The 17,775-nt window shown below is 48.0% G+C and overlaps 1 protein-coding gene across 2 annotated transcripts in view; it reads right to left on the reverse strand.

Annotated features, from left to right (window-relative positions):
- The window catches only part of STK24 (serine/threonine kinase 24), a 672,269-nt gene that overhangs the window by 125,208 nt on the left and 529,286 nt on the right, over positions 1-17,775 (reverse strand). For both annotated transcript variants that reach the window (XM_085622112.1, XM_085622113.1), the window contains one exon: positions 7,296-7,481. In XM_085622112.1, the coding sequence (XP_085478238.1) occupies positions 7,296-7,481 (186 nt within the window). The remainder of the gene's footprint in view (positions 1-7,295; positions 7,482-17,775) is intronic.

The raw sequence follows: 17,775 nt of genomic DNA on the forward strand, positions 1-17,775 counted from the left end.
TTGGGCACCTCAGTCACCTGATATAGGAGTAAGCTTTACATCTTTTGGAAGCGTTACTCAGGCCTCAAATGTGATCAAGGAAGTCATTTGTAAAAGTCCTACAAGTCCAAACAAATTGTTCGGGCCTGCTGCACTTGTTATGCCACCCACTTAAGTAGCACTTAGAACATGTCCCAGGCCTGCCATTGCATCCCGAATGCAGTGTCACACTGTCATGTCGACTTGGCATTTATACCCCCTTGCCAAGCCTTAAACGCCCATTTTATTACATATAAGTCACCCCAATGTAGGCTTTAGGTAACCCATAGGTTAGGCTGCTGTATAATCAAAAGGTTGGACATGTACTTGTAAGTTTTACATATCCTGGTAGTGAAAAACTCCCATATTTGTTTTTCACTACTATGAGCCCTACCTCTCCCATAGGATAACATTGGGGATTCTTTATTACATTTAATAAGCTTTAATTGCTAATTGAGATGAGGTATATAATCATGTTTATTACCTAACGAATTGTAAGGATGAACCCTCGTTAATGGTAATGTCGGATTTTTCATTACAATTTTGGAAATGCCATTTTTAGAAAGTTGCAAAAAGAACAATTGATGGACAGAATGAAGAACAATGTCATACATTCACCCCAGTACAGAGATCTGAGCCTAAATACAGTTTTTTTTGCTCACCATGCCATTCCAGTTCGGACCCAGCCATATGCAAATCAGTCTTCACCCTGAGCCCAATGGGAACAGTCCAGCCCGAACTGCCAGGCGAGGTCCTCTGATTTACATATGGCTGGGTCCAAACTGGGGTGGTGTGGTGAGCAAAAGAATGATGGATTTAACCCAGATCCTTGTGACTGGGGGTGAATGTTTGCATTGTCCAGCATTCCGTCCATCAATTGTTTCTTTTGCATTTTTAGAAAGTTAGCATTTTCCTGCCCTTAGCCCTGTGTGCCTGCAGCTTGGCTTGGGTCACATGACTGGCTATAGCTGACAATTAGATTTTGTGAATTCCTCCTAGACATTCACACAAAAGAGGGATTAGATGTACCTCAATGGGCCATCAACTGTCAGGATGGGGGTGGGGGTGAAGCTGAGCACAGTCCCACTTACACCTGAATAGCCTGTGCTCTGCCTTCATACACATGACTTATCAACACTGTATTGTCACTGCAGCCAGCTTGGAGCCAGGGCAGTGGAGTCAGGAAGTCCATGCACTTCAAAGAACATTTCTTGAAACTTCTCCCACCTTCCAGAAGAAGGGAACCAGGATATACAAATGGGACATTCAGACCCACTCTTCAGTTCACTATTGGACCTGCAGAAGGACTTTCAGCGGACTGCCTATGGCTTTGACCTGCTGTGCACTCTGCCAGACTGCTGCTGTACCTGGAAAGTCGGCTTTGCTGCATGGATCCTGCCTTGAACCCTCAGAGGCCAGCCTTTCTGTTGAGCCCTGCATCTACACCTAGGACTACCAGAAGTGACTCCAAGGGCTAATTCGGTGGCCTACTGTTCAGAGCCACAGTTACATAACAGGCTCCCACCATCTTTCACCCGCACCTGAACCCAGCCTGAGTCCTGAACCCCAAAGAGGTCTTCATACACTCCTGGACCCTTGGTTGTGGTGCTTAATGTGCCCAGATGGCCAATTTCCATTACTGAGGACTTCCACAGAATTTGGCCAAAAAGTGCTCTTTGAACCAGGAGGAGACTGGGATCAATCTGCTTCCCTATCCGTCTGAGGTGCATCGCCGGTGGGACAGACTTTGCGGTTTCTTCCTCTATGTTCTTCTCCGCAGCAGCAAATCCTTTTCAGCGGTCTTTCGCCAAATGGGTATCCGGCTTTGTGGAGCGGTCTTCGACTATAGCCCTCTTTTTCACCCGCTGGGTATTTTCGACTTCCTTTTCGGCGATTAAGTCCCAAGGTAAACAGCTTCAATGCGGCTTCGCCCCACGGCATTGTGATGACAGCACTCTCTCCTCGGACACTCCTGCAGCCTTGCCCTGCTGAACTTCTACCTACTCAGACTTTTTTCTTTCCACATTTTGTTTTTAATTATGAAAGTAAGCATTAATCGGGCCCAATCCATTTCTTGCATCCGAACTGCACTCCATCACAATCAGCCTTGACTTTCGACTTTGACCTGGTCTAGCCTGACCAGATGTCTGCAGTTGGCGCTTTGATCTGTTAAGCGCTGTTTTGAACATTAAACTCTAGAAAATTCATAACCCCAGTTCTACTGATTGGATTTTTGTAGTTTTAGTGTCAAATAATTTATTAAAATGTATTTCATTTTTCTAAATTGGTTTGGGATTTTTGTTCTGTTGTTTACACTGTATTACTGTCTGTGTGCTGCATAAATACTTTACACATTGCCTCTAAGTTAAGTCGGACTGCTTTTTGTACCACATTACCTAGGGTTATGCACAGGTTAATTTAGTGGCTTATTGTGGTTCAACCTGCAAGGCATTGTAGCTGTTGCTTGACTAGGGCTCACACCCCACTCAACCAGCAACCCAATTTCTAACAGCGATCATAAAACAACAATACACAAGGTGATGGCACTTCCTCACATTATCGTTTGTGCGCCGTAAAACTGTATGTCCATGCAAATGTAATGGTAATTTCAATTGAAAATGTGTTATCTGTAATGGCAGTGGTCTACCACACCATGCATGCTCCACTCTATGCCACTCCACTTTACACCGCTCCACTCTATGCCCTTCCACACTGCGCCACACCACTCCATTCTACGACACTCCACCCCACTCTATGACATGCCACTCCCGTCCCTCCACTCTAAGACACTCTATACCACTCTACTCAACTCCACGCCAGTTCACTTCACTCCACGACACAACACGCCACCCGATTCTACAGCACTCTACTCTAAGCCCAACCACTCTACACCCCTCCACTCCAGACGACTTAGCCAACTCTACTCCAATCTATCCCACTCCACCCCAGTCTACCCTAATCCACCCCCCTCCAATCTAACCCAATCCACTACAATCCATCCTAGTCCACTCCATTCTACCCCAATCTACCCCACACCACTCCAATCTATCCCACTTCACTCCAATCTACCCCACTCAACCCAAATCGACCCCACTTCAATGTACCCCACTTCACTACACTCTATCCCAATCCACTCCACTCCAATCTACCCCACTCCACTCTTCTACTCTACCAGAATCTACCACACTCCACTTCACTCCAATCCAATCTATCTCACTCCAATCTACCACACTCTAATTTATCCAACTCCATCCAAATCTACCCCACTCCACTCAAATCGAGCCCACTCCACCCCAGTCCACGCCACTCCAATCTACCCCACCTCCACCACAATCTGCCCTACTTCAATCTACCCTACCCCAACCTATTCCACTCCAATCTACTCCACTTCAATTTACTCCACTCTACACCAATCTTCCACACACTACCCTACTCCACCCCACTTCAATGTACCCCTCCCAATCTACCCCATACCACATCACTCCAATCTACTCCACTTCAAACTACCCCACTCCATTCCAATCTACCCCACTCCATTCCAATCTACCATACTTTAATCCACCAATCTACCCCACACAAATCCACTACAATATGTCCCACTCTACTCCACTCCAATTTAAGCCACTCCAATCAACCACAATCCACCTCACTCCACTCTTCCCTAATCGACCCCACTCCAATCTCTACCCCACTCCAATCTATCCAACTCAATTCACTCCAAGCTATCCAACTCTACTCAAATCTACCCTAATCCACTCTACCCCAAAGTACCACACTCCACTCCACTCCACTCTCCCCCAGGCTACGCTACTCCACTTCAATCTACCACACTCCACTCCATATCCTACTGGAGAGACTTCAGGGCATTGGGGTACAGGGGGTTGCACTAAAATGGCTGACAGACTTTCTAACAGACAGAACCCAGACAGTCACATTGGGCACCTTTAGATCTAAAACCACGAAAGTTACCAAGGGAGTACCGTAGGACTCCTGTTTGAGCCCTACTCTTTTCAACATTTATGTTACTCCCTTGGCTAAACTAATGAGGAACCTAGGGTTCAGTACCATCTCCTATACGGACGACACCCAGCTCCTCCTCACCTTTGATAAATCCAGCCCTGACACACAACTCATCTTTTCAGAGGGCATGAAGACCATTGCCGCCTGGATGAGGACCAACTTCCTTCAACTGAATGCCGAGAAATCGGAGATCATGTTGTTTGGAGGTGCAGCCATAAGCTGGGCTCCCAGGTGGTGGCCGGAGGAGCTGGGCACGGCCCCTTCTCCGAAAGAAGTGGTTAAGCATTTAGGAATCCGGATTGACCAAAATCTTACTCTCGAAGCTCACATGGCTACCACCACTGGTACCTGCTTTCACACAATCAGCCTACTCAGATGAGTATTTCCTCTGCTACCTTCCTCTAAGCGAAAAACTCTAATGCAAGCCCTAGTGTTAAGCCGTCTGGACTACTGTAATGCACTACAGGCCTCGGCCAACGAGGCTTCCCTAAACAAGTTACATGTAGTCCAGAATACGGCAGCCCGACTAGTAACAAATGCCCCTCCCAGAACGGCCTCCATTCCACTTCTTAACAAACTTCATGGGCTCCCAGTAAGGAAGCGGTGAAATTTAAGATCGGCTGCATTGTTTTTAAAGCCCTCAATTGGCTGGGGCCTTCCTACCTGTCTGACAAACTGACCAAGTACACCCCCTCTCGGCCCCTCCGATCAGGAACCAAGCTACTCCTTTGCACTCCGAGAATTAAAAAGGCTTGTAAGGGTGGCAAAGCATTCACTCACCTTGCCCCGACTTTCTGGAACGAACTCCCCCACCAGCTTCGCGACTGCCAGAGCCTTCCTCACTTCAGGAAGCTTTTAAAAACCTATCTTTTCTGAGGCCCTCTGGTTTGGCTGTAGCATACCGTTCTAAGCGCAGAGATACCCCTTACGGGGTGATTCGGGCACAATATAAATTAATATATATCAAATATCAAATACATCAAATCTGCCTGCACCAGTCCAACTTAAACCACTCTGCCTCAATCCATCCCATTCTATTCTACCCTGGGCCAATCTACCCCGCTCTTCTCCAATCCACCCTACTTTAATCCATCCAATCTACCCCACTCCACTCTACCGCACTCCAGCTCCCACCCAATCTACCATACTCCAATCTTCCCCAATCCACTCTAATCAACTCCACTCCACTCTACCCCACTCCACTCCAAACTACCCACTCCACTCTTTCCCAATCCACCCCACTGTACTCCAATTTCCCCAGTATACCCCACTCCACTCTACACCAATGTACCCCACTCCAATCTACTCCCCTTCAATTCACCCCAATCTACCCCACTCCACTCCAATCTACTCACCCCACTCTAAACTACCCCAATCTCCCTACTCTACTCCAATCTACTCCGGTCTACCACACTCCACTCCGGTCTACCACAATCCACTCCAACCTACCACCCCAATCTACCCCAGTCAACTCCAATCTACCCCACTCTACTCCACTCCAATCTACCTCATGTCATATGCCAGGTTTCAACAGTGGCCATGCTTACCCGTGCCGGTTTCAAAGCCACATAGTCAACATTCTCCAAGTGCGAACAACGGCACTCGTAACTCTTTCATGAATCTGTTATTTGCCTGTGCCAACCTCAGCTATGATGGATGTACACATACTTCATTTACTCAGGGAATCCCAGACAGAGGTGACCTTCTCAACCATCAAGTAAAAGCTCATGAACAGACATATAAAGAGCAAAGCAAAAGAAAGAAAGAAAAAATTAAAAGGGTGCCCAAAATGTTGGTAATTCTTGATGAGTCTATGACTTTGAAAATGCAGTAGTTAAGTGCAAAAAGGGACAGAGGGAAATATATATATAAAAGTATAGATTTAGGCAAAGCAATAATGAAGGCTTTTGGCAGACAGAAATTTGTATCCAACTGATGCGATGTGGATAGAGCACAAAAGTGATAGCAACTAGAATGAAAGTGCTGAATCCATTAAACAGCACACCTGTCAAGGAGGTACTGTCTGCCAATAAGAAACAAGCAGTGACAAAGCCAATATGTCTGGGTTTAATGTGCTAATACATCCAACATTAGCACACTGGAGCGAGGGAACATTGGATGAAGCCTAGAAAGACGACAGAGGGCTTTAGTTGTAAACTGTCCCTTATGCAGGTCAATGCAATTGTTTGAGTAGTGACAGAAGCATACACCTAAACAGCCACTAATAGCATTAGATGAGAGGAACTTCATTACACTGAGCCAAGATGTGATTGACAAAGTCTTCAAGCAATGACTGATATAGGCTGTTTAAAGAAAGTCAATGGTTTAAAGGGGCTGATCCAAAGCCCACTCTGTATATTGTACCATATATGTCTGTTTGACAGCTATGTTGTCACAAAAGCAGAAGTAAAAAGGCATAGCAGAAGGTTCTTTCATGTAAACTGGAGTGAGAAACCCAAAGGCCAAATTAAAGGGCACTATATACATGCAAACCCTTCTCTCTTCCATCCCTCCACTATCCTTTTCAATCCAAATAACAGACTAATATGTCCACAGCTCAATTTTATATTTCCCTACACTAATTCAGCAGTAATCCTTTTTTGATTCCGGAGTAGCGTGCTACTTGCCTAAAAGCGCTTCAACACCTCATCAGGGGTAGCAAGTGCTATATAAATGCAAACCTTTTCCCTCTTCTATCCCTCCACTATCCTTCTCAATCCAAATAACAGACTAACATATCCACCGCTCAAATTCATTTCATATTTCACTATACTAATTCACCACTAATCCTTTATGGGTTCTGGTGTAGCTTGCTACTCACCGAAAAAGTGCATCAGGGGTGGTAAGCGCTATATAAATGAGATTAAAATGAGATAAATGAGATTAAAATACAATACAATGCAAAGGGAGCATCTTGTTCGACATGAGAAGATCTGTATCCCAGGAAAATCTGGGGAAAGAGATGTATACTAAATACCAGCTGTGATAGTTTGTATTTGGTTGTAAGGAAGTTGAGTTATTGTTGCATCAACTACTGTAGTATTAGCATCCACCCTCAAAACAGCGTCTTTTTTTTGTTAATAGAAGTGCTATCTATATTATCTAAAATGTGACCTTATGCATATTTACTACACATTGCATCTATGTTCTTTCAGCAAATACTGATCCATAGGGTCAAAAGTTCCAGCACTGAAGATATTTCAAAATACTGTGCAATTGAGATACGAAAATATACAGAAACCATGTGGATTACTTACAAAGCTGGGTTCCTTGTTCAAGCAAGCTTCAACAAATTCCTTCAGTGCCTTGCTGTAGTTTCCCTCCAGCGTTGGTGGGAGGTTCTTTGGGATCAGGAATAAAACCTTCATTGGATGGAGTTCTGAATGAGGAGGCTTTCCTTTTGCAAGTTCTATGGCCGTGATTCCCAGTGACCAGATGTCTGCCTGAAAGAGAGAAGCCAATATACTATAAATCAGCGGTTCTTAAACGTTTGACTTCTGTGGACCACCACTGAATCATTACTGGAATCCGAAGACCCCCACTGAGTCACTGTTGGATGCCGGGGATCTCCGGCCTAAGCAATTTCTATGATTTGAACCTCAAAACAATACACAAAAATACAGAAACAGGCATACACCACACAAGTTTTTAAAGATTTGAAATATTTTGTTTAATTCACAATAAAATATTTAGAATTTTCAGTTTTGCTTCTGCATTTGTATATACTCTATTCATTGTAACTAATTAAGTTTAACATTACTTAATTCTGTAAAACAGTCGTGGACTCACTGCATAGGTTGCCAGGACCCCCAGGTTAAGAGTCACTGCTGTAAATAATCTGGCAAACAGTTGACCTATTTTGGGTTATTTGTAGTTCCAAGAAATGAAAGAGTGCAGATGTTACATATTTTCCAAAATGGACACTGGTTTGCATTTTGTATTGACATTCACATCTGGGCCTACTGTATGCAGTATCAGAAAGTTGAACATTTCGTTAAAATGTTATGTTATTATGGAGCATATCCATGGACTTGGGGTTGATAATGGTACAAGACGCTCTACAAATGTTTATGAGCATGCCGTGAACCCAAATGGGCAGTCATTTAGGTCATAATAGTGTAAGCTATTGGAAACAACAGCTTTTGTGGGAAACTGAGAGAAGGTTGCATCATGTACCATGGAGATATAGCCAGATCACTTCTATCATCGTAGTTCTGAGGTGGAATATAACTTATGGTCCCAATGTTCTGTGTTCTAAATCTTGACCCTGATACCACACGGATTGTTAACAAATATTGTCTCTTATTTAGTGTCCAACAAATGCAAAAAGCTTGAATGGCAGATTGAAATCTGAAAAAGAACAAATAAGCCTGACATACTCACACATATGCAAATTAACAGGAGCGGGAGCCTCTCTTTCACAATTTCTCAAAATATATGGCGGGCTACAGATAGGTTTTAAGTCATGGGCAAAGTGGGATCTGGCCCAGAGCCCCTTCCTTTCAGAGGCCCCCCTAATAGAGCCAACACTGTTCTGAAGAGAGTGTTGCCCTGATAACCTTGAGTAATTCCTAATCAGATTGTTTTAAATACTGATTTGCTTTAATTTATTTTTAATGTGGATGATGTGTGAGAGTCTACTGCGGAGATTTAGCAGAGAAATGTTGTGTTTCATGGAATATCCATAAAAAAATGTTTCTTTTAGATAAAAACAGGACCTCACAATTCAGAATTGAGAGGGTGTCACAGAGATTATTTGCAGTAATATTAGTGAGCTGCTCCAAAATCCTTAAGATGTCCTTGTTGAGCTAAACTCTTGTAGACCCATATGGCCAGCATAACAGAGGCTCATCTTTTGGGCTGGGGGGAATGCTGCAGCTTTTCTTGAAAGAAATGTAACCTACAAGGGCTGTTTGGTTCTAACCGAAATTCGAAACGTGAAACAACATTCAGCTTTACAGTTTCTTTGGGGGTAGCTTGATTGAGTTACCACAGCATTGGTTTCTTTCACTACCAAGCTACTGTGGTGTGAATAGTGTGGGGAGAACAGGGAGGGGGTGTAGTGCTTGCCTATTGGTTAGGGTTGAGTAGTTTTTGTTTCTGTTGCAGCTTGTCTTGACTGCAATTACTGAATACTACAACATGTGCAGTCTATAATAATTGTTGCTGATATCGTACTGCTGATACAACAGTTGTATATTCCCCCGTTAAAACCAATAAAGGCAAAGAAAAGAGAGACTCAGCTACACAATACAACATATATCAACAATTAACTTGAATAAACACAATTTATAATAATATCGTCATTCCACCTAATAACATAGGGTTAGACCTGATCGCCTTAGGGAGTCTTCACCCAACTTTTTGCCTCCCTCCCTCCATTTTCCTGACCTGGTTTTAGGACTCTGTGCACTTTACCACTGCTAACCAGTGCTAGTGCTCTTTCCTCTAAACATGATAACATTGGCTCATATCCAACTGGCATTTTTAATTTTCTTTTAAGTCCCTAGTAAAGTGCACTTGCATGTGCCCAGGGCCTGTAAATTAAACGCTACTAGTGGGCCTGCAGCACTCATTGTGCCACCCACTTTAGTAGCACTCTAACCATGGCCCAGGCTTGTCATTGCAGAGCCTGTATGTTAGAAGGCCGCCTCAGAAGGGCCCGGAGGGGGCCCTGACTGCCCTGAGACCCACCCTCGAGGTATCGTAGCCGGGCACTGGCGGGAGACTCCTCAGGGGAGGAACCTCGTATCTAGGATCGTACACTCGGCACCACACGACAGAGAGACACCACACGAAGAGTTCTTACGAGCAAATCTTTATCAGATCGAAGTGGTAAGATCTTTATGATCAGCCAGGCAAATATATACAAGCAGAGCGTGGGCTCACAGAGTCTTGGAGGGGGGTTAGGAGGTAGCGGGACAGTCTTTGGGGATAAGAATCAAATGCAGGGGCGTACCCGGCGCACAGCTCACAATCCTCGAGCTGGGGGATACGCTTGTCGTCGTGGGGTCCGGCGGGACCAAGAGAGTCTGTGGGAGCCGCGAGTCACTCAGCAGGGCTCGGTTACAAGTTCGGTGGTCTTACGATCTTCGAGGAGCCGCGAGTCACTCAGCAGGGCTCAAGCACAAGTTCGGAGGTCTTACGATCTTCAGGGAGCCGCGAGTCACTCAGCAGGGCTCAAGCACAAGTTTGGAGGTCTTACGATCTTCAGGGAGCCGCGAGTCACTCAGCAGGGCTCAAGCACAAGTTCGGAGGTCTTACGATCTTCAGGGAGCCGCGAGTCACTCAGCGGGGCTCAGGTGTTCCAAGGCGAATCTGCCGGACAGTCCCAGAGCACCCCTTGTCATAGGCCGACTCCTCTTTGATGTCCGGAGTCTGTGCAAGCGGGGGTCTTGTCACCTGGGGGTCACTTGTTGGGGTTTCCTGCCATTGTCTTTTGATCCTTTCAGGGCTGGGTCGGGAGGAGTCCCAGACGCCCAGCAGGCATGGAGCCAGCCCTCGGGGAGGCCGGCAGGACGATCGAAACCCACCGTCCCAGGGAAGCGCAGAGGTGTGATAGAAACTGCTCCTCCCTCTCTCATCCCAAGGGGAGCGCGGTGTCCTCCAGCCGGAGTGGCGCCTCTAGGCCCGGGTCGCGCTGGGGCCGGGCGGCCATCTTGATGCAGGAAGTGGGCACGCGGGCCCGGTGTGGCCGAAGGGAGGAAGGCCACGGACGGGGAAGTCTGGGTGGGGTGCGTGTGAGTTCTGGTGGGAAGGATCGGCTAGGCCGTGGGTTTGGGGGCTGGTGTGAGGTGCAGGGGCCAGGTCTAGCTATGTTACGAGGGCCGGGTCTAACACGTATGGTTCAGTATACACAGCCACTTTGGCCTGGCATGATAAACCTCTTGCAGGCCTAAGCCTTTCCTGGCGAGACATTTAGTAATTTGGCTTTTAAAAGTCCTACCACTTGCTTTTGGTGGCCTCACGCTTGTGGTTACGCGCGCGTGCACGCGCGCAGCCGCCATCTGGCTTTTTTTCATGGCTCATTAAGCCTTACAGCGCGCGAATCACTTTTATTTTAATGCTCCTCCACTCCCTTGCTCTCTGCTCTCACTACCCCATCCCTTTTCCCCCTCCCTCCCTGTCCCTACCCCCTCCCTTTTCCCCCTCCCTCCTCGTCAGTTACCGGGCTACAGCTTGTTTTTTAAACTATCAGCGCGATTTTTTTTTATCGAAGTTCTTTTCCTTCAAACTTCTTTAAGATCGCTCTCTAAGTGCCTTCCATTTTAACGTGCCTCAGCCTATCACATCGTTGGGATTCGAGTCGACCAGGACGCTTATAGTTGGACGTAGTTTATTGAACACTAGACCTCATGCAATAGTGGACGTAGTTTATTAAACACTAGAGCGGATGCAACGAATAGCCCTAAAAACACACATATTGTCTAGTTTCTGAAATGTTTCGCTAAACCGATCCTATCATTTACATCTACGATAGATGAAGCAAGAACAGGGACATTAAAATAGAAATCAACCTCATTTCACGTCTTTGAAATGCGGATGCATGACGCGTGTGGCTATTAACTGTGCCTTCCTCGAATTACAAACTAACGTTTTTTTTTTTTTTTAAATGTGCTTTTGTTTCTTCTTTATATTAAAATCTTTTTGCTCTTTAAAGTGGATTGTAAACTAAAATGTAGTCCTCTATTATAGAGCGCTCTGACACTGGGTAAAGTACATGCTACACACCCTAAAACATGAAGCACTTGAAATACCGTCATGGTGAAAATTGTGTTAGCGACTGGCATGAGCCAATCGGCCTTCCTGTCCGGAGCGTCACGCTCCTAACTAAGCCTATCGCAATAGTCGCGCTTTTATCGTATCCTTTCCTTCCAAAATGGCATCCACTGCACCGGCATCTGGTTCCACAGCCTCCCCGGCACCAGTTGCAGCAGCAACTGCACCCGGTGTACTGAACGGACCAATCGTTGACAGCTACGAGAGACGGAATGAGGAAGCCGCCCGCGTGATCAGGACTTTGTTAGGTGAGGAGGCTGGAAAAGTGATGTCTTCTGCACTGATGGAGCCACTGGGAGTATGGGTCCGTAACAATTTACCGACGTGGCCATGTTTAAGTCAGGCACGTGAAACACGCTTCATCGATGACAATGGGAGGATATTTCATAGCCGTGTTAGGTTCAGTGAACGATAGGAGGCCTTTTAAGAAAAGAAATAAAGGGCCTAAGGAAACCAAAAAGCCCAGCACACATGGTTGACCTCAGCTGCCAAGTTTGTAGAATGCATATGTGTTGCATTTCATTAATTTTAACGTGCCTGTCATGTGACTGCCACTTATTGCCGACCGTGTGACATTTTAATACGTCTGTGGGAGGGCTGCTGCTGCTAAGGTTCTCCTTGTCACCACTTTTCTTTGCAGTCTCTCACTGTTTGGCACCTACGCCCATCTGCATATTTAACACATATCTCCTCCTTCTATTTTTCAATCTCTCCTTATGCATTTATTGTATTTTGTTGTCTAAATTCACCACACACCCAACCAGCCTACCACCCACTACCTATCTTCTTTCTTGCACACTATTTTCCTTTCAGTTGGCACTGTCAATATTTCAGCAGCAGTGTTCCGCCTTTACATACTTTAAATGCAATTGGCCCGTGTGCCCATTGCTCTTCGTTCTCAGAGTGGCCAAGTACTGGTTGAGCATGTAGTTTGAACAGCTCTATGACCCCCCCCCCCGCCAAAGTCCGGCTCTCTCACTGCCTTCAGCCTGAACTCCAGAGCTCTCAGTTCTTGCACACCCACAAAGAGCCTGAAGATATCCAGGCACCTAGAAGCGACTGATTTCATAGTATAAGCTATACAAGCATCACATTTTGATTAGAGAAAAAAATACTAAAACTCAACATCTAAAAGTGAAATGTACACAGGGTCCTAGACTGCATCACTAACATGGATTACCGTAAGGCAGCGGTTCCCAAACTGGGGGTTACCGAAAGTTGATTTTTCGCGTGTCTTGAAATACCAGGCTGTTAGACCTGTCAGCCCTTTGGGTGGTCCCTCCTCATCATTATTTATTTTGTCCCACTTTTGCCTCAAACCCTGTTATAATTTTTCCTTTTTGGGAACCACCAGACTTTTTAGTGTTGATGCAGGGTCAGGGAGCCATTTTCCCTACCCCTGGAACTTCTGTCTGAGGGCCTGAGACACAAAATGGTGGCCACCCATTGTCACCTGTGACATCACCAGAACTCACTGGAGGTTTCCAGAACCTCCTGGAACATTCTAGAATCCTGTGATAGTGGGAGGCAGTTTAGAATGTTGGGAGGCCATCTCAGAGTGGCAGTTGGCATCTGACTGGAGAAGAGAGAGGACAGAGATAGAAGGAGGTCGGAGTAAGGCAGCAGAGGTGGAAACCAGTGCTTGGAGTGGGGTCCAGAAACCCACCCTTGATGCTAGTCTCTACTGACCAAGCCCAGCCTAAAGCCCTGTGTGGGATCAAGACCAGAAGAACCATCTTAAGGAACTGAATATTTGGAACAGGCCTTAAAGAAGAAGAACAGCAAGCTCCTGACCTGTTCAGCAGTGTCCTCCTGGGGTCCTGACGTCGAGAAGCCTGGAGACCTGGGGCCTGAGGTAGAGAAGCGGCGCTGACAGAAAGCAGACGTCGTACCCGGAGCCGCCAGAGGTCGAGTGAGGGCGCCGACGGAGGTCGTGGAGAGGCACCGGAGGTCGAGTAAGGAGTCACCCGAGGTCGAGTGAGGGCGCCGACGGAGGTCGTGGAGAGGCGCCGGAGGTCGAGTAAGGAGTCACCCGAGGTCGAGTGAGGGCGCCGACGGAGGTCGTGGAGAGGCCCCGGAGGTCGAGTCGGGAGTCACCTGAGGTCGAGGTGAGGCGTCGACGGGGGAGTGAAGTCCGCCCACCGGAGACGCCGGAAACGAAGGTGAAGCGTGCCGGAGGTCGGGAGTGGAGATCGCACTCCGGAGACACCCAGAAGCGGGGAGACCGAGTCCCTGCGACGCCGGAAGGCGACATCGAGTCGAGACCGCCCAGCGACATCGAGCCGAGGCCGCTCAGCGACATCGAGTCGAGACCGCCCAGCGACATCGAGTCGGGACCGCCCAGCGACATCGAGTCGAGACCGCCCAGCGACATCGAGTCGAGACCGCCCAGCGACATCGAGTCGAGACCGCCCAGCGACATCGAGTCGAGACCGCCCAGCGACATCGAGTCGAGGCCGCCCAACGACATCGATCCGGAGCCGCCTCACGGCGTCGACACGGCGCCGAGCGGATCCGATCATCGTGAAAAGGACAGTAAGTGGTAGAGGGGGCGTCTGAGGCCCCGTGGAGCCCTAAAAGATCATCCTAGGGGTTAAAAGGGGTGTTAGGACCAGCCTGGGAGTGCCAGGGGTGAACTGAGACTGGTACAGTGACCTCCATAAAGGGTTGTTTAGTTTGGAGGGCCAGATCTTTAGGTTACCCTTGTTCTGCCTCAGCTTAGGCCCCAGCCTTGACCAATCTAGGTGGGACACGCCCATGCCATCCAAATGACCACAAGCTGTGTATGGGCAAAGTAAGACCAAGTGACCTCATGAAAATGATTTGAACTGTAACTGTCATTGATTGTTTTACCTTATTTATTGAAGGTGCTTTATTTATTGTCTTTCACTAATTTATTCTTGCATTGTATTTATTGTCTGACTGTATTTATTTGCCATCTGTATTTATTGCACATCTATTTATTCTTTGCGTAATGATGACCTGAATCTATTTATTGAAATTCCAAAGTAGCATTGTTTATTTGACCTGCTCTTTTAAAGGAAAATCCTATTGTACCGTATTTATGTTATGAAACCTGCAACTAAGAGAAAATAAGATAAAGACATATATATTTTCAACTTGACTTCCATTATTTTTACGGTGTAGTGTCGTTTTTGGAACGGATGAACGCATGGTTATTGTGAGGGTGTGACGTACGCTTAACACGGTGCCTGACCCCCCACCGCTCGAGCCAAGCTACCATTGTGCTGGGAACCTGGTGACTGCTAACCCGGTTGCCCGGTTTCCAACATAAAATTGGTGTTCAGTGGTGGGATAGAGCTGTGCTTGCGTCTACTCGACAATAACTTTGGGTAGTCCATAGGCCTACACCGGGAGTTTTCTCCAAGCGGACTTCCTGATTTTGAGTTTTGTTTTTTCCAAATTTACTTCTGGTGGTGGGAGGAGGTATTACAAAAGGTACCCCCTGCATAGCTTCTGTAAGCAACTGTCTTCTATCCTGAGTGGGCAAAATGGAGTTTGTGTTGGAGGATGTGGAAACTTACACTGTGGCCCAACTCAGAGAGTTTTGTCAGCGAGAGGGGGTGTTTTGTTCCCAAGGTGCAAAGAAGGGTGAACTCCAGACCAGCTTGAGGGCTTGAGGGGAGGCACGGCGAGAAAGTAAGGTTGTGAAGGAGGACAGGGATGGAGAGCCTGACAGCGAGGGGGCTGGTTTGTACCAACCTGAGGTGGGGAACCTAGTAGCGGGGCCCAGAACACTTTCAAGGAAGGGCAGCAGTGTCTCTAGCAACGGCTTATTAGAAGCGGAATTCACTGACCGGAGGGAGAAAAGACAGCTCACATGGGAGTTGGCGAAGCTGGAGAAAGAAAAGGAGGAACGGAGGATGGCTCACGAGTTGAGGCTCAGGGAGATAGATCTCCAGATCCTACGGGTCGGGGCACACACTGTTCCTAATGGTGGCAGCGAAGAAAGAGAAATCACCAGGGAACCCAAACCCTATTTGCCAAAAGACATAGTAGCCAGCTATAGTGCGGGAGATGACATCGCCAGGTGGCTAGCGGCCTGTGAGGTCTCTTTAAGAGTCCATGGGGTTTCAGAGAAATATTGGGGAGGGGGATTGTATAGATACATGCCTCCAGCTGGCAGGGATACATTATTGGCCCTGGAGAAGGATGAGCAGACCCACTACCCCACCATGAAAGTGGCGCTCGTGAGGAAGTTTGGACTAACACCCGAGAAGTACAGACAGAAGTTCCGGGGTAGCCACAAACTGGGCACACAGAATTGGGTGGATTTCCTGGACTATGCAAAGAAGGCATTAGAGGGTTGGATACAGGGCAGCGAGGTGAGGGACTACGAGGGGTTGTTTAATTTGATGTTGAAGGAACACCTGCTCGAAAAATGTTTCCCCGAACTGCGTCAACACCTGGTGGATAGCAAGCTGACCAATCCCCGGAAGCTTGCTGAGGAGGCGGACATTTGGGCTAGTACCCGGGTGTCCACAAGGGGGACTGGAGGGGACTCTCAAAAGACCGGACAGGGCGCCCCCCAGAAGAAAGAGGGAGGGGAAAAGAAAACAGAGTTCTCTAAAGGCCCCCAAAATAGTTTCCAAGGGAAGGGAACGGGATTCACCCCTAGGGCTAACCCCCCCAGAAACCCTAATCCTGGCCAGAGTCAGCAGCCAAGGGTTGTCCATTGCTTCGAGTGCGGTGGTGTCGGACACTATAACGGAGATGTGAAGTGCCCGAAAAGACCACCCCCTCCCATCGGAGGAAAGGCCCCCGGAGTAGCTAGTGTAGTGCTCGGGGATGAGATGCCTTTAGATAAGGGAAGGGAGTGGGTGGGTGTCACTTTAGTGTCCCTGGGAGAACGGGAGATGGTTCCTAAGATCCAGGTGCCCGCAAATACCACAAAGTATGGGCAGTGGGTCACCATCAACGGCCAAAGAGAGGAGGCTCTGAGAGACACAGGAGCCAGTATGACTATGGTACGTAGCCAACTGGTGTCTCCAGAGCAGGTGATTCCCCATGTACTCCACCCTGCAGCGATGGCTGACGGCAGAATGGGCCACTATCCGGTGGCCGAGGTTCCATTTGAATGGGAAGGGGTTGCAGGGTTGCTTCGAGTTGCCGTAAGCCCTGCCGTGCCAGTCGATTGTCTGCTGGGGAATGACATGGAGCATAATGCTTGGAAGGAGGTGGAATACCGGACTCATGCTGAGATGCTGGGTACACCTGACTGGGCCTGTGTCAGCACAGGGTCTGCGACTACCCGGAGGGGGAGTTCGTTTAGGCGGGAGCCTGGAACGAAGGCCCCGCCGGCTGCCGACCAAGGGAAGAACCGAGGGCAGGAGGAGCCTGCCTCGGCATCCGCGCCCCGTGTGACGGATAGGCCACCGGAGGTGGTGGACCAGGAGTCCGCGGAGGGGGATGTTACCGAACTGGAGAACCTACCCATCCCAGCCGAGTGGCACGTGGAGGGAGGGCCGACCAGGGAGGAATTCTGCAAGGGCCAGAGGGAGTGTCCTACCCTTGAGGGACTGAGGCGACAGGCCGATGCCCAGGCAGCAGGGAACGTTGAGGGGAACTACAATATTTACTGGGAGGATGGCCTCCTCTACAGTGAACCCAAGGCACCCATGCACGGATCGTCACGGGCCTTGGTTGTCCCTCAACGTTATCGAGCCTTCCTCCTGGAATTGGCTCATGAGATCCCCTTGGCAGGACACCTGGGGCAAGACAAGACCTTTGCCCGGCTTGTCCCACACTTTTATTGGCCTCAAATGAAAGTGTCGTCCGACACCTACTGCCGGACGTGTGTGTCTTGTCAAGCCAGTGGGAAAACAGGGGTGAAGCTGAAAGCTCCCCTGGAACCACTTCCTGTCGTTAGCACCCCCTTTGAAAGGGTGGGCATCGACATTGTGGGTCCGTTAGATCCGCCTACTACAGCTGGTCACA

This window comes from Triturus cristatus, chromosome 8, assembly GCF_964204655.1.
Source record: "Triturus cristatus chromosome 8, aTriCri1.1, whole genome shotgun sequence".
In the NCBI taxonomy this organism is placed as follows: Eukaryota; Metazoa; Chordata; class Amphibia; order Caudata; family Salamandridae; genus Triturus; species Triturus cristatus.